This window comes from Branchiostoma belcheri, unplaced genomic scaffold (genome assembly GCF_001625305.1).
Source record: "Branchiostoma belcheri isolate BF01 breed outbred unplaced genomic scaffold, Haploidv18h27 scaffold89, whole genome shotgun sequence".
Taxonomy (NCBI): Eukaryota; Metazoa; Chordata; class Leptocardii; order Amphioxiformes; family Branchiostomatidae; genus Branchiostoma; species Branchiostoma belcheri.
In genome coordinates, this window is record NW_017804564.1 from 209,695 (window position 1) to 237,354 (window position 27,660).

Genomic DNA, 27,660 nt, shown 5'->3' on the forward strand with positions numbered 1-27,660 from the left:
CAAACTTTGCATAATTTGCTTCTTCTCTGCAGGAAATCTTCAAGAAGGTGCAGGGCATCCTGAACAAGCTGACACCACAGAAGTTCCAGACTCTGTGTCAGCAGGTTCTGGACCTGGACATCTCCTCGGAGGAGAGGCTGAAGGGGGTCATTGACCTGGTGTTTGAGAAGGCCATCACAGAGCCCAACTTCAGCGTCGCTTACGCCAACATGTGCCGGTGCCTCATTCATGTGAGTTCATTTTTTGTCTCACTATCTACATGGTCTGCTAGCCAGACTGTTTCCTGGACCGACACAGGCCAGTTCCTTGGCTTCAAGGCCAACATGCTAGCCTGGGTTCCAAACTGTTTCCAGGGCCTAGTCAAGCCAGTTTCCTGTTACAGATGTATGAAATAAGAAGTGTTTGAAAATGTTTGTTGAACATAAGAAGGAAATGATGAGCAACACTTTTCTCCGTGTTTCCGACAACAGCTGACGTTAAAAAGTGTTTAACTCTGATCCGTCTTTCACAAGCATTTCTCATTTCAAACCTATTCAACAGCAGCTAGAAAAGTTTTAGTATGATCTATAGTTTAATTTCTATACTCTGAATGGTGCAGGTAAAACTTGTCTGGTGCAGGTATTTTAAGTGTTAACAGTGCAGGTATGCAGAAAATTATATCATGCCCTGGTGTATAACTGCTAAGCAGAAGAAGATAGAACATGGAATCTTAGTTGAAATGGATTTTGAGAATTTTTTTTTTCTTGTTCAGCTGAAAGTGCCCATGAAGGACAACCCCAAACAGACCGTGAACTTCCGCAAGTTGCTGCTGAACCGTTGCCAACGAGAGTTCGAGAAGGACAAGGACGATGAGCTCAAGAAAGACGAGAGGATGAAGAAAATAGCGCAAGCCAAGAACGTAAGAATCACGCTTTCTTATTATATGCAAGAAGTTGCAATGATGAGACTTGGATTCCCCTACACTTTGTTTATAAGTGATACAGCAAGTCACTGATGCAGCTTTTTGCAAACCCTTTAAATTTCAATCCTCCATGGTTTATAACGACCGGGTAGCCAATTCAGCTTGTAGAAGCTGGTTTCCATTGGGGCCTTGCATACATTTACACAGGACAAGACATTATTACATTTAGTCAAGCAACAAAAGGTGGACAGCAAGTCAAATAAAATCTGATGCATGAAAACAAAAGCATGTCCATAAATCGAAGTCGTCATAATATTCCAATGTCAACGAATTAAGTCAGTAAATTAGACAGAAGGTACAATAAAGGTCTTTCATTCATTCATTTCTTCATTATCTTTATCTTCAGGAGGATGAGAAGAAGATGATGGAAGTAGAACTTGAACAGGAGATGACGAAAGCGCGAAGACGCTCGCTGGGGAACATCCGCTTCATCGGAGAGCTCTTCAAACTGAAGATGCTGACGGAGAACATCATGCACGACTGTGTGGTCAAACTTCTCAAGTCCAACGACGAGGAATCGCTGGAGTGTCTCTGCAGGCTCCTTACCACGATAGGCAAGGATCTCGACTTCGAGAAAGCCAAGGTGAGGGTCTTAGAGGAAGGGTAAACAAGTCGTTGCGGCCACGCCAAATGAGTTTGTTGGTTCTCAGACAATTTCTGCAAATAAACTGGCTTTTCTGAAACTATCCAGTGTCACTGACGAAAGGTAGTGGATGCTACCTGAAATGTTTGACCATTTCCAAAATCATATCCAGTTGTTTGAGTAACTGTCTTTGGTGTATCTTATTACCTGTATGTCTAGCCTTCGCCGGTGTGATTTCTTTAAAAATTCAGGAAGAGTTCAAGAAGAAAAGTGGGTGAAAAACTATTTTAAAATTTACGTACTTCCTCAAACAGTAAAGGTACAGACTTTGTACAGACTTTCCCCACTATGTTTTTGTATCAAATTTTTAATTCAACTTTTGTCGACTTGGAGAACCAGTAAATTGTATTGGCATGGCCTGTGTTTAGGTAGGTGTTTTTTTTTTTAATTTTTCCAGAATGAATGGGAGTTGTTCATTCACGCATTTTTCTGGCAAGCTCGCATGATGCAGAAAGCGATTATTTCTCACACAATGCCACACATTGCAGTATCCTACTCCATACATTAACAAGAGTTTGACAAATTTCTTTTGACATAGCTGGTAACAAAATAGTCTGTATAATATGAAATGAATTGTTGATCTTACTTTCATGTCAACTTCTCAAGTGAAAAAAAAATTATGAAGTTCAAAAGAATGAATCTCGTTGTGGCCTTGGTATTCACAAATGTTCAGTTCATGGCATGTTTTATTTTGTAGCTGTTGATTTTTGTCAGTTTTGGAAGCCAGCAAAACCGTCAGCTTTTCAAAAATCAATTTTATTAATTAAAAGTAAGTACAAGACACACTTGGAAGCCACACAGTTCAGGTAGGTGGGGAGGGGGGTTCAATCAATCCTTGCACCTCCCCCGACCCCATGAATGTCCCAAATTTTGCTGAAATTTTGATTTCCATGAATGGGTGCCTCTGTATGTTTGTGAATATCCTATTATCTCTGTTCCTCTTAGTTCGATGCTCGGCAAAAAGACTACCCACGGCGCCAGGTAAAGTACTGTCACAGATCCAACAAACCCTTCCAGTGTTAGAAATACCCATCTGCAGTTTGCAGAGAAAGTTTCAGTGTTGTTGCAGATGAAAAATTGAGGAAACCTGCAGTTTTGCAAACTGAAAAAATCAGGCTAGGAGTGTTGAAGAGCTTTTGTGTTTACTACCGACTCTTACAATACACAAGTAATTTTGCATGTATTTTTCGAAGTGCATGTTAAATGCCAAGACGCAATTTTGTTTATGCCATGGGTTTAGATCCGGAGTATTTGCAAAAGGAAGTATTTCCAAATTGCAGAAGAAAATTTTGACATTCTGCAATTTTGTAGAACACTGCAAAAAAAGTATTTCTACCACTGACTTCTGTTGTCTCCCACCATGAAAACTTTTTTTCTGGCTGTTACAGTAAGAAATCTGTTGGTTGTTCTGTTAAAGTTATTTTTGTTTTTTAGAACAAATTTTGTTTCTCTAATAGTAGTTTTGGAAGGATGTGGCATGAATGAGAGTATGTCTGTGTATATATTAACACTCTTTCACGTTGAACATGGATTTTCTAAAAGTTATGAGCACCATATACCTTTGACTCAAAGTTCATGTCTTTTGAAAGAGCACATTTTTCCTCCTTTTTTTCATTTCCTGCACTTTGTGATAGCATACATGGTTGTGACTTAAAACGTCTGTTGTAGATTTCGTATTTTCATTTTTTCTGAATTCAAAGTTATATTTAATTGCCAGCAAACGTTCTCATATCTTTTACATTTTCAAAATGTTGGTTGGTTTTTAATTTCTGTCCTGTATCACATCTTGTTTTCTAACATTAAAATTGTTGGGACATTTTGTTAAACACATTGATGTGAAATGAAAAAAAAAAAGAGGTTTAGATAGCTTCTACCAGGCTTCAGAACGGCTGGGAAGAGAAATTGGCCAAATAGACGGATAACATGCCAGGGGAGTTGGTCCGATACTCGGAGTACATTGCCACACCCAGGATTTGGCCAATTTCTACTAGCCTGAGTACCATCCTATTTGTATGCTGGGGCTCCCATACTCGCTCCCTAAGGTTCTTAGGTAGTATGGTAGCCCCGGCATACAAATAGGATGGTACTCAGGCTAAATTTCTACTCCTGCCAGCCACTTCTGAAGCCTGATAGAGGCTATTTCTAGGCCTATGATATACTGTAGAACATTAGACTGTGTACTTTGATGTTGATGTTGGTGAGACCTGTGTGTGCTGACCCTCCCGGCTCCTCCTGTGTTCTGCAGCCTCGCATGGACCAGTACTTCCAGCAGATGGACAAGATCATCAAGCAGAAGAAGACGTCTTCAAGGGTCAGGTTCATGATCCAGGACGTCTTGGAGCTCAGGATGGTCAGTCCACATTTCTTAACCTTGAAATAACCTTGAAATAAGGAAGCCTGTTGTTTTTGCTCTGTCCTTCTTTTTCAAACACATAAGGTCAATAATCTGGACCACATACATGTAAGGAAAACATTGTTTTTGCTCTGTTTCTTCTTTATTCCAAACAATTATGGTCCATGACCTGGACCAGACGTCTGTCACCATGGTAACTGGTGCTGTAGCAGACACCCTGTGGTGTTGGGTTACATTATGTAGCAAGTGGCAGGATAGAGCTAGAGGGGCTGGTCACCATGTGTTACATAGTAGTTGCATGATTGTTTGTTAGGCTAGACCAGGTGAAGGTAAACTTACTGCAAATCAGGAAGTCTGAAAGAGATGATGAGTAACGCTTTGGTCCGTGTTTCTGATAACCACTGACGATCGACAGCGTCTTCCTCTGATCTGCATGTTTTTACTTGTTTTGCCACATTTTCTCATAAAATTTTATGATCTTATAGTCAACTCATCATTTTCTCATAACATTTGATGATCTTATAGTTCTGACATGATGTTTATACAAAATAGAGCAAAGAAATAACTGTATTCTTCCATTGCCACCACAGAACAACTGGGTGCCAAGAAGAGACGACAACAACCCGAAGACCATCGACCAGATCCACAAGGAGGCAGAGCTGGAAATCCAGCAGCAGAACCTGAAACTGGCGCAGGTCAAACAGGACAGCCGGCGACAGGACAGAAGTAAGAACTGTTTCTGTTGAATTTTTTAAAAAGATCTATGTCAGCTCTCACTCAACAGTAGCAGCCTGATTGCCTGAATAGAATGCTGAGTTTACATTGAGGAAAGAATTTGTAAAGAGATTTTGTTTTCAGTGTGTGTTGTTTTTTTGTGTGTCCATAGTTATTTGAATAAAATAGAGTCATAGGAAGTGAGGGGAAAATGGCAAATCTGTAGACTGATAGGAAAGTCAAAATGGTCTCTGGCAAGATGGGAGTAAGTAACAATGGAATTTGCACAGAATCACCATCAGAAATTCACAATAATAGATAAAATAAGACATACATAACAAGTGCAAATACTGGCTTGCCCTCCAGGGCACATTAAAAACCGCCTTTTGGGGCAGCCACCTTTTGTATAAATAAAATGAAACAAAACTTCACTGAGGTTTGAAACTGTGTCCGATTTCAAAAAAAGACCCAGTCATTGAGTACACCTCTCTCAAAGTGTTTCACTGATATCCCAAGAACTAATTTGGGCTGTACCATGTTACAGGAGGAGGCGGGGGAGGAGGCAGGAACCCCCAGGCTGCTAGTACCCAGGACGGCGACGGCTGGAACACGGTTCCCGTCGGCAAGAGTGCGCGCGTCTCCATCGACCCGAACAGACTCAAGTTCTCCAAGGTGAGACCTGACATCAAGACAAAAAAACGATTCAGGAAGATCTTTTGTCTCACTCCAGAAATCAAGAGAGAGCAAAAGAAGCGTATCTTGACTTTTGTCTCACTAAAAAGTTTACAGTCAAGATGTTTACGTGGGTGATTGTGGTATTAAATGAGGAGTACTGTGGCATTGGGTGGCTGAGCTTGACTGGGTCCTCATGTCAAAGCTCTGGGTTTGTCCGGACAGAGTAGGTTGTCAGCACATGGGTGGGGAAGACTGACAATGACAGTTCAGACACAGGAAAATGGGGTTAAAAAAAAAGGTTGTTCTCTTAATGACGTGAGCCAGTCACTCTAACTATGTAGTCTTTGGCTATACTTCTGTGGGGATCACTGACACAGGTAGGCAGCAGTCAGCTAGTCTTTGCACTGCATATCTAAGCAGCTCTGCCCAGCAGGTTCACACCAGCAAGGCCACCATCTCTCTGAAGCCAATGGACACTAGATTTCACACTGAACACTTTCCTTTCCTCTGCAGCAACAGTTTGATGATGGAAACATCCAGCTGGGTCCTGGTGGCCGCCCCGGGGCGTTTGGCGGGTGGATGAAGGGCAGCAGCGGCGGGACCGGAGCCAAGTCCGCTCAGCAACAACAACAGCAACAGCAACAACAGGAGGACTCTGGCAGATCAACTCCTTCTAACAGGTGTGCTTGCAGAAATGTCATCATGATAAATTATATTTTCCTTGTGCTAAGGTCACATTTGCAAACTGGGTGCCTGGCCAGGCTGTTTGCATGAACGAAAAATGGACAATTCATATCAACAATATACACAAATAGTTGTTATGATCAGTTTTTTTTTTTTTTTCACCTTTTTTGTATTCGTTATCTTTTATATCATACTTTTTGTTCCTGGAAACTGCCTGGGGTTGTGACCTTAGTATTTTACTGCTGCAATGCTAGCAAAGAAGTTACCTATGCCTGCTGCTTAACGGTTGTTATCTTGGTCTTTTTTTTTTAAGAATTATTCCGCACTTTTTTATTCTGCTTTTGGCACTTTTTCCAAGTTGGCTGCCATAATTTTGGATATCAGGATAGCCAAGCAATCTAAAGACTTACGTGTGTTTATTTTTGAGAAGTGACAGTAGAAAATGTACAAAATCAGTGAGAAATTCATTATAATGTATAAGTGAGTGAATAATGCCGAGGGGCCATTTTACCTTGCATACATGTATCTTTTTTGGCAGTTCAGTCTAGCATACATATATAGAATAAAACAAATTCATAGCAACTTTAAATACTTCATGGCAGTGTAAAATCTTCACCAGTTTTAGACTGAAACCATGCTTGGCAGCCGTTGTAAGGACAGTTTTAGACTGTACCAGGCAGCCGTTGTAAGAAGTGCCATGTGCGTGTGTGGTGTGACGGTGTTTCCTTCCCTCCTGTTGTCTGTAGATACTCTGCACTAAGCGGTGATATGAGCTATGATGCTGCCAGGAGAAATACCAGCAGGTGGGTTTTCTTTCTGACTCTGCTTACTTTCCAGAATTCTGTCTGTCTTAAACTCCTCTTTGTATGGAGGTGCAATATTTGTTAAGTGGGAAAACTTGGTACAGTAATCACTGCAATGAAAGCTTGTCACATTTGAAAATCCTTTGAGACAATTTTGTGTTTAGTAATCACTTAGCATTGTCCTTTTCTTGTACTTTTTTTTTTATAAAACTGCTCATTTGTTTAAATGTTTAAATTTTTTTTTTTCAACTCTCCATTCTTGAACAAAAATATATGTATGGCAGCCTTTTGTAAAAAAAATTGTATCAAATTGTTTTACAAAAAGCTTAAAACCAATCCCCTTCAGATCTAACGCGAAAATGTTTTAACTTCACCCTATTCTTGAGAGGAAACATGTATATGTATAATTATGAAAAAATGTTGCACTAAATTTTTTCACAAAAAGCTTTATACCAACCTCTTTAAGATTCCCATTTAACATTAACGGTTTCCCGTTTCCAGAGGAGGCTCTGGCTCGAGAGACAACAGTAAGACGGGCCGCGGTCAGCAGCAGGCTCCCGCCATCGGCCGCAGAAACAGCCGGGACCAGGCGCGCGACGAACAGAGGTTCGCTCGAGACTCCGTCGTCGACTCGCTCAAGAGAATCGAGAGCGTCGGATCGAGAAGATCCCAGTCGGGAGAACGGCCGGAGAGACCAGAGAGGGTCAGGGAAGAACCAGAGAAGGAGAGGAGACAACAAGGTTAGAAATTTACTGTTCTTTTTAAAGATAACCCATGAAAGTAATCTCCAAGCAGATCATATGGTGGTCAGGCAGTATCCATGCATTGGTCAGAAGAGTGTCCATTAGACACTTGGGTGGCCAATGGATACTGTCTGGCTAATGGATACTACCTGGCAAATTTGATACTGTCTTTTGTGGCCACCAAAAGATCTGTTTGGAGATTACATAAAAGTTTGTCAAAGATCTTTGTTGTCTATGATGAGAATACTGTCTGATTTCACCCTAAGAAATGGGGGATGCTGACAGATATATTCTTAGGACACCTCTTGAGACAACTTTGATAAATATCGTCTTTCTCCTCTAATTACCTCTGTATGGAGATTTAGATTGTGCCCGTGTGCTTTCTTGTATTTACCTAGTTATTATTCCCTCACAGTAGGCAGTCAGACAGTGACAGGAAGTTAGTTCAAAGGTCCTAAAAACTTTAAAAATGGCTATCCCATTTCCTGCTATATCAGGGCTTGAAATTCATTTTTGGGAATATGTGCACTGGTGCACCCACAGAAAAAGTTGGGTACACAGTATTTCGAGCCCTGTATATTCGTGTCTGTTGCCTCATGTTATTAGGCAAAATTAGCAAGACATTCACAGTAACAAGTAAAGCAAGAAATTCACCACAAAACATTGTATTCCTTGTTTGTGTCACAGAGAAGTCGCGTCCATCACCCACCCCGTCCCCAGCCCCCGCGCCTGCCCCGACTCGTGAGCTGGACAGAGCCGGGATGGAGAAGAAGTCTCAGGCTATCCTGGACGAGTACCTGGGCATCAGGGATCTTAAGGTAAAGGCTTGAAAAATCTCTTCTTCACTACTGTCTTTGCAGAGTCAAAAACTGATTGTTTCTGAAACCATGTACCTGGGCATCAGGGATCTCACGGTGAGGGCTTAACTATCTACTGTTCCTCACTACATGTCTGTCTTTGCAGAGTTATAACTGGTTTCGGAAACCAGGTACCAGGGCAATCAGATGTCAAAGTGAAGTCTGCACTCTCCTGTTCTTTATACATGTCAGTCTTTGCAGTGCTGAATCACTCACTCTTGCCCTTCATACATATCGGTGCAAAAAATTAGCACATCTAACCCTCTGGAGACGGGGCCAAGGGTACACCGAGGGAGTGGTGGCCATTGCAGTCCTTAAATTACGATTGTTTCTGAATACCGTCAAATGTTGTCTATGATGAGAATACTGTCTGATGTCACCCTAATGGGGAATGCTGACAGATATATTCTTAGGACACCTCTTGAGACAACCTTAAAGTAATGTCATCGTTCTTCTGTATTTTATGTGCTTACTTTTGTTTCCATAGTTAATCCCATATAGTAGGCAGTCGGGGACTAACCCCTCCTCAAAAGGAAGTCTTCTAAGGCTTTGAAAAGGATTCTTGTCACTGATATCTCTCAAAGACAGAGGAAGGTACAGCTAAGTTTTTGGTTCCATTTAAGTTGAACTGATAAGAACATGTCTATAGAATAATTTTTTTTACCTCCAGTATGACTTTAGAAGACTGTTTGCCAATGTTTTTTCTGTCCAATTTCATTCCACAGGAGGCAATCCGGTGTGTGAAGGAACTGAGTCCTGTGTCCCTGCTGCATGTGTTGGTGGAACATTTCCTGAACCAGACCCTGGAGAGAAGTCCCCAGGCCAGGGAGGCCACCGGACACCTGCTGCATGATCTGGTCAAACAGGAGATCGTACCCGTCGAACAGTATCTCAAGGGGTGAGTGTTGACGTCTTTTTCAGAGTAGGATTTAGGTAACAAAGTACTAAGGTCACAGTTCCCAATCCAGGGCCCGGCCAGGAACAAAGAGTATGATGTAAAACAGCAAACACAAAAATTTTAGGAAAGATTGTTGTCTATGATGAGAATACTGTCTGATTTCACCCAAATGGGGGATGCTGACAGATATATTCTTAGGACACCTCTTGAGACAACGTTCTCTTCTAGTTTGTGTGTTTGCTTGCGAAGACCAAAGATGCATTGCTAGCTGTTCCCTTTATGTTTCCAGATTGGGAGGGATCCTATTTAGTCACTGATGAAAAGTAGTGGATGCTTCTTTAATGGTCTGACAGTTTTCAAAATCTATCCAGTTGCATGAGTAACTTTTTTCTTGTTCCCAGGTTGGGAGGGATCCTAGAGTTTGCAGACATCATGGCTGAAATTTTGACCTTGTCTTATCTCCTAGCATGACTAGAATGTTTCCTTGCCTCTGATGACCAAAGATGATAACTGTTCCCTGTCTGTTCCCAGGTTGGGAGGGATCCTGGAGTTTGCAGACGACATGGCGATCGACATCCCCCACATCTGGTCGTACCTGGGGGAGCTGATCGGAACTAAACATGACAACACACTAAACCTAACCATTCCCTGTCTGTTCCCAGGTTGGGAGGTATCCTGGAGTTTGCAGATGACATGGCGATCGACATCCCCCACATCTGGTCGTACCTGGGGGAGCTGATCGGACCCATGGTCCAGGACGGAAGTGTTCCGCTCACATTCCTGAAGGAGGCGTGCTCCCCGCTGCTGGCCTGCGACAAGGCCGGTCTGCTCGTCTCCGAGATTCTGCACCAAGCTGCCAAGAACATAGTGAGTTAAAACTGATAACAGACTTGGTTATAGGCATAGATATAGGTTAACTATTATCTCCGAGATTCTGCACCAAGCTGCCAAGAACATAGTGAGTACATTCAGATAGGTAGATAGTATCTATACATAGCTGCCAAGAACATAGTGAGTACACAGGCTTGGTTTTCCTTTTGTAGCCAGTGTTTTTTTCATTTATCTTTGATGGGTAGTCCCTTTAGCTGAAAAGGGCTAATTTCCAAGTAAACAGTATGAAAGGAGGTAATATGACACAAAATTTTAAAACTTAATTATACAAGTAAATCATTTTACCAACAATAGGAACTCAAAATCATAATAAAATGGTAATCAGTCGGTGGCATTTGAGATAGTCAAAGGTCGTCCAGATATAGTGCAAACTTAGGAATTACAGAGCATTTAGTAGATCTTGTTCTTACATAGAGTACATGTGTATTGGCTGCCTCAAAGTATTTCTGTAACTTCTCCCACAGGCCATGTAAACCTCTATATTTAGAACTAGCTGCCATCTAGCATTTTATTGACCATATAGGGAGAAAAAAATGAGTCAAAGATTATTTCTACATGTATATTATTCGAGTGTTGTAATGTCATTGGCTCATGCCTTCGTTGTGGTATTTTTCAGGGCCCCAAGAGAGTTGGGGAACTCTGGAAGTCTTCTGGGCTGGACTGGAAGAACTTCCTGTCTAAGAACGAAGACGTCCATGACTTTGTACAGAAAAAGGTTGGTGTCTGCTTGTTCACAAGTTGAAATAATACTGTAATTATAAATATGATTGATCATTCAACAAGAAGTTTTGAAATAACAGACATTTTGAATGCAATTTGATGTTCTTCAGTGAAGTAGAATAAAAGCTTACATTCAGTATTCTAGAACATGGAGAGTTAACCCAGGTATTGTTAGTCATGTTCAAACAAACAAAGCACCAAGGATGCATTCTAATTCCTGTTCCAGGACAAGGTTGAAAAGATATGAAATTGTTTAAATTTTGTTTCACACTTTTCAACCTTGTGCTCTTGAGTTTTTTTAGAAATTGTTTACAAATTAATAGTTTTGCATGGTTTACCACTTTGGCTCATACATTTTTAGTTGCAACTTCTTCAAATCCAAACTGAACTCTTGTCCTGTTCTTCGCCCACAGAAACTAAGCTTTACATTACAAGTCTAACCTACTGAAATCTTGTCCTTCTTTGCGTCCACAGAAACTAGGCTTTACATTAGACGAGAGCCGTGCGTTACCTAGGAAACCGGAGCCTCTGCCGATGGACAGGATACAGGGCGAGCTGGAGAGATTACTCACCAAGGACAAGGCCGACAACGAGAAGATTTTCGACTGGATCGAGGTACGGGGATTCTGCAGCAAACTTTGTGAAAACGGACAAGATTATGAATATGTATAGATCACTCCTAGACAATTCAAATAGGGCTTCTTCAGCTAACTTTGTAAAGACTGACAAGATTTTCTTTCTTAAAGTACATGACAGTAGTATAGAGTACTCAAAAGACAATTAAAACTCTGACTGATACTGGATAAATTACGGAGATTACTTCGGGACATTTCGACGTGTTGACCAGTCATGCTAGTTCATTCTAGTGATGCTAAAGAAGATTGATCACTTACAACGTTGGCACGTAGTCTCAAGTTTTATCCAGCAGCAGAGTTTGAATTGTGTATGGCTGTTGTTAACCTGGATGTCTACATTTGTAGTATATATGTGAGTTTTGTCTATCAGGTTTTATTATCATTGGACATACATGTAAGGGCTGCAGTGATGACACCACAGTTTCTGACACCTCTTTCTGATAGCTGTTCGCGCAGCATGAGATCAGATCTGTGTGACTGAAGCTGCCTACTTTCTGTATTTAGTCATATTATGACAGGTTTTTTCTCAAAAACCTTTGCTTTTGTGCAACAAATGATTCCGATGTTCTATTTCTGATCCTTGAATTTGAAACTTGAAATAGGAAAAATAATTGCCATAAAGCAGTTGCTCAATCAAAAATCATATCCAGTTGCCTGAGTAACTACTTCTTGGCACATCATTTTACCTGCATGTCTAACCTTCACTGATGTAGGAAAAAAATTGCTGTTAAGTGCTATAGTAGGCAATTTTGTTCTTTATGAGGTTATCTAGTAACACTTTTGCCCCCCTCCCTCCCCCAGGCCAGTGTAGATGAAGCCACAACAAAGGAACGAACGTTTATCCGTGCCTTGATGACAGCCGTCTGTAGAAGTGCAATCATAGGTGAGACATCGAAAACTGGTCACTTAAATAGCCTTGGGGTTTGGTTATGATATTCTGGATGGAAAGTGTACTATACAGTAACCTTCTTTATTAACTTGTTTATAAGTGCAATCATAGGTATAACTGCCCTTCGGCGTAACACACCAGCTTCTGTATCTGTATAGCCTGTATAACCGCCCTTCGGTGTAACACACCAGCTTCTGTATCTGTATAGCCGGTATAACCGCCCTTCGGTGTAACACAACAGCTTCTGTATCTGTATAGCCGGTATAACCGCCCTTCGGCGTAACACACCAGCTTCAGTGTTGTAACCTGTGTGTCTGTATTTGCAAGGTGAAGGTACCGGCCAGAGGTGCGATACCCAGGGCATCCAGAAGAGAGTGGTTCTGTTGCAGAAGTACCTGGACAACGAGAGCACCAGAGAACTGCAGGCGCTCTTCGCACTACAGGCACTCATGGTGCAACTGGACCAGCCCCCAAGTAAGTACACATTTCGCTTGCTTAGTGTCAGCATGTCGGCAGAACGTACTGCGCCTGCGCAAAACCACGATTTTTCAGTTTTCGTTGGATGTTTGGTCAACATTGCATCAGAGTTTTGCCTGTTGCAGACGATATGTTTTCCGACACAACATTTGGAAACTACAGACGGGATGTTAACCTTATATGTGCCAATACGGCCTTATATGAGACGTTCTGCCAAAGTGCTATGCACAATACATTGCGGGTTTCATGCAGGTGCAGTATGTTCTGCCAACGTGCTGCTTAGTGCATTGTAAAATCTGTGGGACTAACAGGGACAATGCAGTCTAATATGCAGTGATGACACCACAGTTTCTGACACCTCTTTCTGATAGCTGTGTTTGCAGCATGAGATCAGATCTGTGTATCTGAGTTTGCCTACTTTTTATATGATTTTCATTTTACTGAAATTGCAACAGCAATAATTGTTAAGTGAAGGAAGAGGGGTCTTCTAAAGTATATTGAGGTTAAAAATTCAGTAAGAAAACATGTACTGTTAATGGATCTGTTTTGTGTGTTATGTTCTTTGGTTGTCTTTTCATTAGTACTTAAAAATTTCTTGTTTGTTTTCCACACAGATCTGCTTAGGATGTTCTTTGACACACTTTACGATGAGGATGTAATATCAGAAGACGCGTTCTACGCGTGGGAATCGAACACGGACCCGGCGGAACAAGAGGGGAAGGGAGTCGCGCTGAAATCCGTGACCGCCTTCTTCACGTGGTTAAGAGAAGCCGAGGAGGAAGAGACAGACAGCTGAAACCCCCACATACACAGCCTCGAACTGATGCATATACATAAATCAGATTATGGAACCTGTTAAAAACGAGGCCGTGTGGAATTAAATAGGGCTGTGTTGGTTCCGACCACAAAAAGAAAAAATGCATCCATAATTTATTATATGTCTGAAAAAGGGGGGAAGAAAGAAAGAATGAATGAAAGAAAGAAAAAATGCAGTGTACGACAAATAGAAATGAAGGGAAGAAAAAAAGATAATAATGTAGCAACAAGAGGCCATAGTTCCAGCTAAACGCAGTAGATTTCTAGCGCTACTGAAAATGTTTCTTCCAAGTCTAAATGAATTCTTTTAGCTGGAAGTATGGCCTGCCTAACCATGCAGCATTGTAGTTGGAAAGGAAGAGAAGCAGAAAGAAAAAAAAATTGAATACGCCAGACATGTGCTCTGACCAGCTTTGTATATGTACATGCTCTTACAATCAAATTGACACTGAATTTTTTCGTTCTGCAGAGAATAAAGAGTAATTTATTATTGCAGAAAAAGAAGAGTAAAAAAAAATACTACCAGCAGAAGAGCGGCGCCAACATTTGTATTCAAAGAACGCAAGGTTCCGCCGCCTGCGATCGATCGATCGATGCGTTCTCTCAGAAAAACTAAGTTCTGAGAAAGTGAAATAAAACAGTTGAATCTGATGCGAAGTGGTGGTCTGAGAATCTCTGCTGTTCATGTCAGCTATTCAGAGAGCCTTGTAAGCGGGCGACAAATGTAGACTGCGACAATGACACATTTTATACGCTAATGCTGACCAACTCTGTGCTTCCTAATGACTGAATGAGAGATAAGAAAGAATGAGGTGGAAAAAAGAAGATATAGTCCACTTTTTGCAAATCCGAAGACGAAAAGAAAAGAAAGCAGCAAGCAAAGAAAGGAAAAATGATGACGAAAAACCGACTGCAATTTGTGTCTCCAACTCTCCCCGAATCCCCCCCCCCATCACATGTTGTAAAGTTTTCCTAAAGTTGTAAATAAATAAAACATGAAGCTGTAAAAAAAAAGTGGAGATGTCTTTTGCTGTTTTCTCCTTGTCTTAGGCGCCAGCCACAGAGATCTGGATGGACTTTGTAGCTCAGGTTTGGGGTTATATTTGGCGTGCTTTTAGGCTTTTTTTTATCAGGGTGTCTTTTTTTCACTGGAATTTTTTTCAGAGGTTTAGGTTGTTTGTTTTTTTTGGGCCTATTTTTAGGCTTTTTTATCAGGGTTTCTTTTTTTAATTGGATTTTTCTCTTTTTTTTCACCCAACCCTGAAGAGTATCACATTTGACTATTGGCAGGCGAATGGTTTGAAAATGTATTTATTACATACTTAATGGAAATAAGTATAAAGTAGAGTGGAATCATTACTGATCGAGGCTAACCGACATCTCGCACACTCAGTCATCCCTCAATAAGACATCTGGAGACGTTTAGTTCCCGTTTAGAACTTTTATTCACCCTGTCACACATGTTGTTTTTGTTCAGTTTCTTCTTCTACAAACACATAAGGTCAATGACCTGGCCCAGACTTCTGTCACCATGGTAACAGGTGCTGTAGCAGATACCCTTCGGTGTTGAGTTACATTGTGTTAATTAAAAAAAAAACAATGAAGCGGACTGTAAGATACTTAGTGGACAAACTGACAGCTTTCTACGTGAGCTTTTAAGCTCTGCCTTGCTACTTGGTGTATCTAAGGCACACGGTTCAAAAGCGCCACCAAACGGCTAGAGTGTCATGGCAGGCCAGCCGAGTAGGAGAAGGGAGGTTAAAGTTTAAACTTAATTTTGCCCTGATCACCTCACCTCACCAGTCCCACTAGCTGTCACGTATCAACTGTAGGGGCAATGTGGCTTTCACCTGTCTTTCGTGGTAGGGGCGGGTTGTCCTCGGGGCTGTAGGACCTCTTCCCCGCCCGCCTCAGCTAGGTTTCCCGGTGGGTATTTCACGAGAGATTGATTAGCTCTAGCACGTAAGACTGTTGGGGCAAATCAAACCCCCAAGCATACCATCTCTAGTAGCGTATCACTCCTGCCGGAGCGGCTATTGCACTGGGCGGGGGGAAGCTATTAGAGCCCTGAAGACACAGCCTGCTTACATTAAGTATATAGTCAAACCCAAGCTGAATTCATAAGTTTTGTCTAACAATATATATAGTATCAGTCGCATTGAGTCTGTGAAAACCCCTTCAGCAGCACCACGCCCGTTTCGTTTATGTCTTTCTCAGGAGTCAGCGACAAAGTCCTGAGGTAAATCCTTTCGTTGATGTACGAGTGGTAGATGAAGTGTTTGGGCACCAAAGCCTTTTCATCGTAGTAGTACCTGAGTCTGGTGCGGTCCTTGTTGGAGGGAACGATCTCGTAGACACGGACCCAGTCGCAGAGGTGCAGCATCATCACAACACCTGCAAAACAGCACAGAATTACATCCAGAACCGTCAATGTTGCATCCAGAACCAACCGCGATTTATCCAGAACTATGCTCAGGCAAATCTACGTTCTTGGATATGTGGAGACTATCCAGAACCGTGTCTAGATAGTCACGGTTCTGGATACATAGGATACAATATCCAGAACCGTGCCTGATCCTAACCCTAACCCATTCAGGAATAGAACTAGACAGGCACGGTTCTGGATACGATAGTCACCACAAAAATCAGTTTTCAGTCCCTGACGAAAAGTAGTGGATGCTACTTAAAACGTCTGATAGTTTTCAAAATCTATCCAGTAGCTTGAGTAATCGTATTTCCTTGTGTATCTCATCATTACCTGGATGTCTAACGCTCATCGACGGAGAACAATACCTTATTTGTTGAAGATCGACAGTGCAATGCCATGATGTTACCGGTTACCGTTGCGTGATGTTTTGAGCCACTGTCATTTCAGATCGATACATTCAAATTACTGAGTAATATACAAATTTGCATTTCTAATTTCTTAACAATAATCACTGTAGTGTACATATACATTTCAAAAACTGGCAGCTTAATGAGATGCATATTTTATACCATGCGCATAAGTGATGGGGTTGAGTACAAGTTGCTACTGTAAAACGTAACGAAACTGCCTCACCAAACATGCCCGAACTTGGACTCATAATTGTCTTGTTACACATTCCTGTAGTGGTGCAGAACCACCTCAGTTCCGTCCTTATATCATTTCCTAAGTCAGGTCTCTGTATGAAATGCAAATCCCTTTCTGGATACATTTTCCTGTATTTGACCAAGTTGTTAAAAACGTGGAACTGGTCGTGTTTGGTGTCGATCTTTTCTCCTTTCACACTGATGGCGTCCATGTTCCTAACAACTATGGCTTCATGTCTGAACATGTTGCTGTTTTTGCTCCAGAAATCCTTCTTGAAGTACCGTCCCGGAATCTGTGTGTTGACGAGACGAATGTCCGTCCGGTTTCCGACGAACTGCTCGAATCCCTGCGTTGGAGCGCAGTTGAATCTAAGCACGGCATCGTGGCTGTCTGGAGGAAAAAAAAATAGCTATCATGAAAGTTCAGCTGTGTTGGTAGTTACATGTTTAATTCACCCTTCATTGAACCGCGACGGGGGCCGACATCGTCTACAAGATATCTTTGACCCAGTGTTGACACCACACTTCAAAGAAGCCACGTGACAAGCCTCACTGGGTCAGTCTACTGAGGAAGACCATTTTTATTCGACCTAATCTCCACCAGACTCCTTTGCAGGCTGAAGATATAGTAGAAATCGGCCTCAAAAGAATGTAGCTGGCCAGAGGAGTTGGCTGGCCATAGAAGGTCCAATTTGTCTAGTAAATTCTTTAGGCCGATTTCCATTATTTATTTACACTCCAAGCAGGTTTTTAGGTGGCGAAAAGGACTAGTATCAAATTGGCCAGGCAGTATCCATTGGCCAGACCTTCTCTGGCTAATGGATACTGCCTTGCCACCAAATGTATCTGCTTTATTCAGCCTGCAAAGGAGTCTGGTGGAGACTAATTCAGACCTACCTATCTCCTTCCCGTACTTGTGAAGCCTGAGGCCGTGGCTACTACTGACGACTGCGCACGAGTTAAAGTGCACCAACTTCTCCAGACTCTCCTCCGGCAGTATGGTGGCGTTTCCATCTTTGGAAGCCTGTTTTCTTGTTATAGTTGAGAACGGAACGTTCTTCTTCAGTGCACACCGTATTATTTCATTGAGTGGCTTGGGTCTATAGGCAGGTGCGTAGATTATAAACACAGACCTGGTTGTTATAGAGTTGACACTCATCATCACACAAACACACAGTACAGTGCCGAGAAATGGCAGGATCTTTTTTTCCATGACACTTCCGCTGATTTCCTGTATTTCAAACCGGTCACCAACTCGCTTCAGAGCTGAAAAGATAAACAGGCTTAAAACAGAACCGAGTCACTTGGACCAAATAAGACATACAACTAGAGAAGTAACATTTGCAAAGCAAATGCATAATGTTTACCTTCGGACATGGTCTGCTCTGTTAATTCCTACTCAAACACATTCAAGTGCATTGTACTACTAGTATATGGTGACAGGGGCAGAGCATACCATGAAATTGCAACATTATGTAACCTAACACCAGTCACCATGGTGACAGACGTAAACAAATCATTGGTAAGGTCATAGGTCACTGTTTGGAGAAGAAGAAGAGGAGGAAACGAAGCAAAAACAATATGTTTTCCTTCGGTAAACATAATTACGTGTAAGTAAATGATTTAAAGGCATTCAGCGCAGTCTTTAGGGCTTGGAAACCGTATTTTTCAAAGTCAATATTCTAGTTACTTATCTACATAAGTAAATAACAGAAACCACACTGTTCCAATGTATATTGACCCTCATGGAGCAAAAATACCCCCAAAGTCTGACGGAAAATGGTTACTATACTGGAAGAGGTTTCTGCTGATATTCAGGGTACCACCCACAAAATAAACGACTCATCTTGGCTCTTGACTGTCTCATTCAGAAAATTTCCAGTTTTGCTGCCCTGAAATCGCATTGGATGTTTTTTTTAAATCGAACCGAGTCACTTGGACAAAATGAGACATACATGCGTGTAAGTAAATGATTTAAGACTAGCGTCATGAAAAGGTGTGTTGAAGCATGCCATCCACGTAAGTCTGGTAATTATGTTCTACATAATAGAAGTAGGTTACTTGGAAGTGCCGTCACCATATCTCGCCATTATATGTTAGAAAAAAACAAAAAAGATCTCTTGGAGAAAATACGGCCAGGCAGTATTTAGGTGGGTACAACTTAGCCAACTATATGGTGTCCTGTACAAAGATCTGCTTGGAGGTAAAGTTAGAGGCATCCAATGCGATTTCAGGGCAGCAAAACTGGAAAAATTCGTTCTTAAATTATGCAATCTTTGTGATAGTGACACATATTGCTTCACATTAGCACAATTGAATCAGCATTTCATACCGTTTGGGCATTGAAAACTGCAGAAACAAGCCCCAAGATGAGTCCTTTATTTTCTGGATGGTACGCTAAAAATCAGGTCAGTGGGGCAGTGCCCTCCCAGTAACCATTTCCGTCAAAATTTGGGAAATTTTTGCTCCATAAGTGTCAAAATACTTTTGGATAGTGTGGTTTCAACTCATCAGTATGTTGACAAATGACAAGAATATTTGGCTTTTAAAAATAGGGTTTCTAACCCCTAAAAAATGCACACATGGATGCCTTTAAACTATCATGTAGGATTGTTCAGAAACAGTAGAAATTAAAGACTCACCGGCACTGCTTGACTGGTCGAATGCACCGCAGAGGATTGACTCTTGTTTACCAAAGCTTCACCTAGCGACGCTGGGATCTTAGAATACCTGTGCAGTAGGGACAGATACAGATATATGTGGCAGAAAATCTATACTAAGCTGGTCACAACTAAAGATGAAGTGGGGACGTCTATTCCGGTGCTGTTCTGTGCGTTCTCCCTAGTTGCGTATAGAAGTGGTTGGACAACTAGCTACGCCTAATTTTTGGCTCAGTATTTGACCTCCATGGGGAAGACTAAGCTTTACAGCCAGGAGGTTGAATAATTTAACAATACCAGTTGTGTGTGGATAATGACTTTGATTTATAATATAATAGCCAAAGGTTCTATTTTGAGAAACACAAAGACATACTTGTCCATCTTTTGACAACTTTGAGGTCGTCTATGATGTTATTTGGGTCATTTGATGGTTTGGGTCATTTGGTGATTTGAGTATTCACGTTATTTGGGTCAACTCTTGACTTGTTGAAAGCCCTAAGGCCTAAGGAACTGGTTCGGTGAGGTGAGGTGGGTGACTAATACTCTCCAAGCAGAGGTTTGGGTTTGGGGTTATTTTTGGCGTGTTTTTTTAGACTTTTTTCTTGGGGTTTCTTTTTGCACTGGGATTTTTCTTTCACCCTGTAACAGTGGGGGGGGGGGGAGTATAGGCGCTACCAACTGATCCGGCTGAAGGGTCTAGACCTTTTCGGCCAGATCAGTTGGTAGCTGTTACAACCCAACCTCTGGATGAAAGGAAAATTCCAGTGCAAAAAGAAACCACGATAAAGTCTAAAAAAAACACGCCAAAAATAACCCCAAACCCAAACCTCAGCTTGGAGAGTAGGTGATCAGGGCAAAATAAAGTTTGAACTTTAACCTCCTACTCGGCTGGCCTGCAATGATACTCTAGCCGTTTGATGGCGCTTTTGAACCGTGTGATTATGATCCCCTCCTTTACACCTGTGCTGACTTTGACATTTCTTCCACATTGATTGAACATTTTGGGTTAAACTTTTGCTTCCACTGCCTGATAATGATTTAAGATTACGAGACTGGACATGGGTGTCTCATTGCCGTGGCAAACTGTCCGACATGGAAGTTCAGTGCACTTTAAATTGTATACCCAAGCCCAATCATGTGGCTTGGTGGGGTCGTGTGGCGTAGCGGCAGCGTGCGCGACTCGGAATTTAGAGTCCCGGGTTCGAGTCCTGACATGCCACCGATCTTGTGCCCCTGGGAAAGGCACTTTACACGGCTTTCCTCACTTAGCTCAGGTGTAAATGAGTATTGTCCTGTCATGTATTTGTCCTCTGTGTTGGTGGTGGCATTAATGCATTAATATAAGTTGAAAAAACTTGAGTGTGTCGTCACCACGTCTAGTGATTACATGTTGGAATAAAAAAAAAATCATGTGGCTGCATGTTTGTATGACATGATTTGATCAGGTGAAACTCAAGACTAGTTGTGTAATGCCAATCCGCCCACGTACCTCCTTTGACATTCACGGCAAAGTTTTTTTTCTGGAGCGTATAGAATCAGTTATTGCATTGAACAAAGGGACTGATTTCAGATAGGAGACTGAGAGACGTTCTGAAATCTAATGGCATTGAGTATTTGGCTGAATCAGTGTCCCCAGTGTACATGTTGGCTTTGTTGCACCATTAAGAAAATTCTATGATTTCTTAATGGTGAATGAGGGGAATGTCATACTTGGGACATCCGTAAGCTAATCAAAAGTTAACATACATCATGATGCATATATCATGTTAATGCAGAGGTCATTTGCATAATTAAAGAAGAAATTTACATTTACATTTACATATTTCATGGAGGTATGAAATCTCAGAATTCTTGTCTATTGATGTGAAAAGTATGCAATTCAGCCACTTTACCTGGCTGCGATGTACTTTTTAAGGATCATGTTGATCAAATAAACCAGTCATTCATTCATTCATTCATTCATTCATTCATTCATTCATGTATAATCAGCGGCATTGAGTCTGTGAAAACCCCTTCAGCAGCACCACGCCTGTTTCGTTTATGTCTTTCTCAGGAGTCAGTGACAAAGTTCTGAAGTAAGCCCTTTCTTGGCTGTACGAGTGCCAAGAAAGAGAGATATGTTTGGAGGACCACATTGCCCTTTCACTGTAGTAATACATGAGTCTGGTGTCGTCCTTGTTGGAGGGAACGATCTCGTAGACACGGACCCAGTCGCAGAGGTGCAGCATCATCACAACACCTGCAGTACAGCGCACAGTCGCATGGTTACAACAAACATTACGCCATGACATGGTCTTTACAACTCATCAACGATATCAGTAACGGCATTTGGCAAAAAGGCTACATTTTGGAGGTGAAAAGGCGAGGTAACTATCTGCCCCTCCCCCTCTGTCTTTCTAAAAAAAATCACTATCAACAACCAACATTTGGCAATATTTTCATTGTTGTTGCTCCACTGTCAGGACAGAGGGCAGTCATGTTGCTTTGCTTTTTTGGAAATACATGTAGAAACAAGAAAAAACACAAACACAAAAGGTCAACTGCAGTGACGTAGGAACCCCCCACGAAGCCCATTTTGGGCCTTGAAAATGGCCCCTCCGAAGACAACCTGCCTGCCAAAAATCGTGAACCGCGGACCATGCCTTCAAGAGTTATCGTGTATAATCTGCCAAACAGTGCCGAAACGATTTCATAGCCTTCTCGTCGAAGGCAATAAATGTACATCTCTATTCCAAGTACATGCTGGTAGATATCATGCAATTAGAAAATATGATTGCCAACAACTGTCAGTTATGAAAAATCAGACAAGGAAAAACTCCTCACCAAGCATGCCTGTAGTTGGAGGTCCTCTTAGCTTGTACTTACACATCCCTGTAGCTTTGCAGAACCGCGCCAATTCCGCTCTCATGGCATTTCCAAAACCAGGTCTCTGTATGAAAGGCAGACTCCTGTTTGGGTACCTCTTGCTACATTTGATCCAGTTGGCAAAACTGTGGAATTGGTCACGTTTGGCGTTGATTTTGTGTTCTTCCACGTTGATTGCATTCGCGTTCCTGATAACTATGGTTCCATGTGTGAACATGGGGCTGTTCTCGCTCCAGAATTCCTTCTTGCAAGTTGTTTGTGGAATTTTTGTGTTGATGAGACGAATGTCCGTCCGGTTTCCGACGAACTGCTCAAATTTGTGCGTGGGAGCGCAGTTGAACCTTAGCACGGCGTCGTGGCTATCTGAAAAAAAAAAAACTTAGTGTCGAACTGACGAAAGGTAGTGGATGCTACCTGAAACGTCTGATCGTTTCCAAAATCATATCCAGTTGCTTGAGTAACTGCTTTTTGGCGTAACAAAAAAGAAATTGTTTGAAATTCATGCTTTTCTGTCCTAAGTCCAAGCCCAGCTATATGCAGACTCACACAATATAGAAGACATCGAAGAACACTGATGAGAATATTATGTCCGTTACGCCTCATCTGTATTAACCTACTGTATCTTTTACACATTACTCCAATTGTAAGTAGAAACCATTAAGAGAATTTGCGTGGGCATAGGCTATCCTCTGGCCTACACTTAGTTAGACCCCCCTTTGCCATAGACGAAATGTTGCTATCCCTCTTTTACAGATATCTTCATGGTCTTTGCTCTGCAGAACTCACCCAACTAGTTCCACCACTCAGAACTTAGTTCCACCAGGTTCTCCACTAGCTGACACAACTTCACCGTCCAAATTCCTTGTTCGAAATCTTTTTACAGTGACAGTTTCTTCCCCCGTACGGCCAAGCTTTGGAATTTCCTCCCTGACAAGTGTTTCCCACCAACCTACAAGCTACAGGCTTTCAAATCAAACGTTCACCGCCATCTCTTGACATAGCCATGTTTCTACCACATTTCTAGTTCAATGCCGAGAAGTGGTCGTATAGGCCTTGCATTGAACCACTCCGTTAGAAAAAAAATTACGAATTTGCGACCTACCTATCTCCTGTCCGTACGTGTGAAGCCTGAGGCCGTGGCTACTACTGACGACTGCGCACGAGTTAAAGTGCACCAACTTCTCCAGACTCTCCTCCGGCAGTATGGTGGCGTTTCCATCTTTGGACGCCTGTTCTCTTGTTATAGTTGAAAACGGAACATTTTTCTCGAGCGAACACAGCAATTTTTCTCTTAATGTAGAATTACGCGGCGTTTCGTTCCTTGAACAGTTCATTACATCGCTTCCTGCTTTTGATATTGTTGAGAAATTATCGCTCTTCTTCGGTGTTATTGTTGAAAAATTATCGTTCTTCTTCGGGGTTATTGTTGAGAAATTATCGTTCTTCTTTGGTGTTATTGTTGAGAAATTATCGCTCTTCTTCGGTGTTATTGTTGAGATATTATCACTCCATATTTTCGTGGCATTGAGTGGCATGGGTCTATATGCTGCTTTTGTTATGGTTAAGAAATTATCGTTCTTCACTTGACGCCATATTTTCGTGGCATTGAGTGGCTTGGGTCCATAGGCAGGTGCGTAGTTTATAAACACAGACCTGGTCATTATAGAGTAGACACAGACCGTCACACAAACACACAGTACAGTACCCAGAAACCGCAGTATCCTTTTCTCCATGATGCTTAGTATATTCCGCTGATTTCCTGTATTTCAAACCGGTCACCAACTCGCGTGAGAGCTGAAAAAGATGATCAGGCTTAGTCATTTTGACAAAATAATACGAAGTTTATTGCAAATTCGTGCCCGGGGGCTAATTGCAAATTACAAACATAATTCTGCTCTACATGCATGCGACATTGCTACTATTTCTAAAAACACCAAGAACATTTTTACACAACTGGTGTGTTACGCCGAAGGGCGGTTATACCGGCTATACTGATACAGATATAGATACAGATACAGAACTGGCTGTGTACATTTTTGATAGGTGAGGTATTATGTATACGTAGTTTTCTGTCCCGCATATTTGACATCCATACATTAAGATCGGCTGTACACATGTGTCATATATCATTAGGAGGCTACGTGATGATACTGATTAACAGATAATAGATTTGAAACTATAAATGGCTTTACGTGCCTTCTGTGACAGCTGCTTTTTAATAATACATACACACGTGTTATGATTACATATATATGATACTACATACACACGTGCGTGTAAGTACATGATTTAAGAGGTACCTTCTACTCTCCAAGCAGAGGTTGATGGTGGAAGATCGTTTGCTTTTTATGTGTGGCCCTTTTTTCTGTCGCTGCCACCACCAACTTGGGTGGGGAAATGGTTACAGACTGGCCAGTATTTGATACTGTCTTTAGATTAGATACCTTCACGAAAAGGAATGAGGACGCTAAATGCTTGCATGCTATTAAGTTCTGACATGATAGAAGTAGGTCACAGTCTTCCCATTCTATTTCTGCTTGGAGAGCTTCTATTGAATACCACCTGGCTTTGGACAGTGTTGTTATAGTAAAACGATGAACTTTTACTCTTTGTCATTTACCATGATAAGATGACCCTAACTGGTCTTACAACTTTTGTGCAATGAACCGTATCATGAACAAAGGGCATGTTATCTTGTTGTACAAGCAGGGTCAGTGTGGCAAAACAGCAGCGTGCTCGAATCAGAACCAAGAGGTTCCGAGTTCGAATCCTGCCATGCCACCGATCTTGTGCCATAGATAAACCAAAGGCACGTTACACGACTTTCCTCGCTTCACGCAGGTGAAAATTAGAGTCGTCCTCTACTCTGAGTGGCATTGAAATAAGCTGAAAACTTGACTGTGCCGTCACCATGTCTTGTCATTACATGTTGGAATAAAATATATATATATATTAAGTACTATTTAACTGGCCAGGTAGTATCTATTTGGGTACGGGAGTCAACTGTATGGTGTCCTGTAGCCTCTACCAGGCTTAGGAAGGCGGCTGGAAAGAGTAGAAATCGGCCAAATAGAGAGATAACATGCCAAGGGAGTTGGTCTGCTGGAGAGTACAATTTGCTTCTCCAACAGACCAACTCCCCTGGCATGTTATCCTTCTATTTCGCCGATTTCTTTCCAGCCGCCTCCCGAAGCCTGGTAGAGGCTAGGTGTCCTGTACAAATATCTACCTGGATAATAAATAAATAATAAGTGAAACTATTGTGTAGCAATATTGTTGAGAAACATTAGAAAGACTCACCGCTGGCGCTGCTTAATTGGCTGGTCGGTACCTTCGAGGCCGAATTCGCCACAGAGAATCGACTACTAGTATTTTACCAATCCTTCACCCAGCGACACTGGGATCTAGTCTTAGAAAATCTGGGCAGGTGTGCCAGACATATGCGGCAGAAAATCTGTACAGAGCTGGTCACAACAAAACGGCGGAAATGGAGACGTCTACTAGTATTGCTGTTCAGCGCGTTCTCTGCAGTTGCGCAGAGGCGGTTGCCACGCCTTTGTTTTGGCGTATTTGACCTTTAAGGGGAAGGCTTATAGAGATGTTTATTATAATGAAACTTTATTGCATGTTCATTCCCCGAGGGGATAAATGCATAGATGTACAAGGTACAATGTACTAGAGAGTACTACAACAATAGTAAAAAAGAAAGTTTAATATCAGGTCTAAGGTATACAATGCTAAAAAAAAGGAAATTATATAAAGTGGTATTGATCTAAGTATCCGCTTACGTAAGCCAATTTCTGTACACTAAATATTTCATAAGCGAGACCATATCATCAATACATGAACATATTGTAACTCATATACTGTATAGATAGTAGTTTGTAGTAAGAAATGTAATAAGATAGTTTCGTATTATTGTATTATCGCCACACATTGTACAGTTCATTCATCTATTATTCATGCCCGGAGGCTAATTGCAAATTACAAACATGAAAGAAAATGGAAACAGAGTATAGAATAACTAACGTCTACATGATGAAAGGTAATCATGAAAGTTCATCTGTGTTGATAGTAATCACAGTAAAAAGTTGAACTTTTTTCCAACACACAATTGTACAGGGATCAAATTTTCTCGCGAGATTACGTTGTGAAGTGATTGGTCATTAATTATCCTGATGAAGGCGACAGTGGTCGATGAAAATTTGATCCCTGTACAATTGTGTCAAGTTCAACCTTTTACTGTGATTACTACCAACACAGATGAACTTTCATGATAATCATTCATATATTATTCATGCCCGGAGGCTAATTGCAAATTACAAACATATGAGAACATTGAAACAGATTATAGAATAACTAACGTCTACATGATGAAAGGTAGTTACCGTAAAATAACAGTCGTGCTTGGATAATGACTTATATAATATAATAGCCAAACGTTTTTACTTTGAGAAAAACAGAGAACGCGATTTTAAATAAATGAATACAGATGAGATGCGAGTATTCACATTATTTGGTAGTCTCTACCAGACCAACTACGCTGGCTATACATAGGACAATATTTGCCGGGGGAGGTTGGCCGCCTTGGGGTTTGACTGGCCGCGAAGTCTGATGGAAAGAAACTACCTTCCCGTGGCTGCCTTGGCCAATTTTACTCTCTTTTTTTGCCGAATTCTACGATCCGTATTCCCGTAGAAAGGCCTTATGGAGGCTAATTATTTGGGTGATCCTTGTTAAAAGCCACATTGCCCCTACGACACGTGAAAGCTAGTGGGACTGGCGAGGTGAGGTGAGGTGATCAGGGCACGCCTTTGTTTTGGCATATCTGTTGTATTTTTAAACGCATTTTCCTGCACTTTGAAAGGCAAAATTAGGCGTAACGAAGAATTATTCATTAACGCTTAACGCTGAATTTAGGAGGACAAATAACGTTTTACGTTGAATCAAAACGACCCATAACGCTTCACGAGGAATATACTGATAACGCTTAACGTTGAATTAGAGCTGGCCGGCAACGACTAACGGTAAATTAAAATAGCCCATAACGGTTAACGAAAAAGGGCATGCAGACCCTCCTGAAGAGTGACCTTGGAAAAATAATAGGATTCACGTAGTTACCTTTTATGTACGTAGACATGCCTTTGTGTACTTGTTGTGGAAAACATTTCAAAAGATTCTGTTCAACAAAAGCTTCAAGTCTAAGTTACTGGCTTTTTGACCAGACTGATTGTGTTATAGAACTGTTTTTGTTATGTCTCCGGGGCCTTTTTCTCCAGGACAACAGGTTAAGCTACTTAAAGG

General features: G+C 41.6%; 2 protein-coding genes across 8 annotated transcripts in view; one reads left to right on the forward strand and one right to left on the reverse strand.

Moving 5' to 3' along the window:
* The window catches only part of LOC109487502 (eukaryotic translation initiation factor 4 gamma 1-like), a 26,724-nt gene extending 12,104 nt beyond the window's left edge, over window positions 1–14,620 (forward strand). For 6 of the 7 annotated variants that reach the window (XM_019791487.1, XM_019791488.1, XM_019791494.1 and 3 more), the window contains 18 exons: window positions 33–230; window positions 752–898; window positions 1,308–1,544; window positions 2,550–2,585; window positions 3,850–3,954; window positions 4,548–4,683; window positions 5,216–5,343; window positions 5,860–6,026; window positions 6,777–6,833; window positions 7,335–7,573; window positions 8,264–8,394; window positions 9,159–9,331; window positions 9,994–10,198; window positions 10,839–10,937; window positions 11,417–11,557; window positions 12,379–12,460; window positions 12,794–12,940; window positions 13,558–14,620. In XM_019791487.1, the coding sequence (XP_019647046.1) occupies window positions 33–230; window positions 752–898; window positions 1,308–1,544; window positions 2,550–2,585; window positions 3,850–3,954; window positions 4,548–4,683; window positions 5,216–5,343; window positions 5,860–6,026; window positions 6,777–6,833; window positions 7,335–7,573; window positions 8,264–8,394; window positions 9,159–9,331; window positions 9,994–10,198; window positions 10,839–10,937; window positions 11,417–11,557; window positions 12,379–12,460; window positions 12,794–12,940; window positions 13,558–13,739 (2,610 nt within the window). In that variant the 3' untranslated portion in view covers window positions 13,740–14,620. The remainder of the gene's footprint in view (window positions 1–32; window positions 231–751; window positions 899–1,307; window positions 1,545–2,549; window positions 2,586–3,849; window positions 3,955–4,547; window positions 4,684–5,215; window positions 5,344–5,859; window positions 6,027–6,776; window positions 6,834–7,334; window positions 7,574–8,263; window positions 8,395–9,158; window positions 9,332–9,993; window positions 10,199–10,838; window positions 10,938–11,416; window positions 11,558–12,378; window positions 12,461–12,793; window positions 12,941–13,557) is intronic. The other variant, XM_019791489.1, reaches the window with a different exon arrangement.
* A 1,110-nt stretch (window positions 14,621–15,730) lies between these two features.
* Window positions 15,731–23,690, reverse strand: LOC109487462. Its single transcript, XM_019791452.1, has 6 exons — window positions 23,459–23,690; window positions 22,315–22,719; window positions 21,485–21,730; window positions 17,729–18,097; window positions 16,821–17,222; window positions 15,731–16,153 (listed from the first exon to the last, which is right to left on the reverse strand). The coding sequence occupies exons 1-6, from the start codon at window positions 23,688–23,690 to the stop codon at window positions 15,909–15,911; spliced, it is 1,899 nt and encodes a 632-aa protein (XP_019647011.1). The 3' UTR covers window positions 15,731–15,908.
* Between the last annotated feature and the right edge of the window lie 3,970 nt (window positions 23,691–27,660).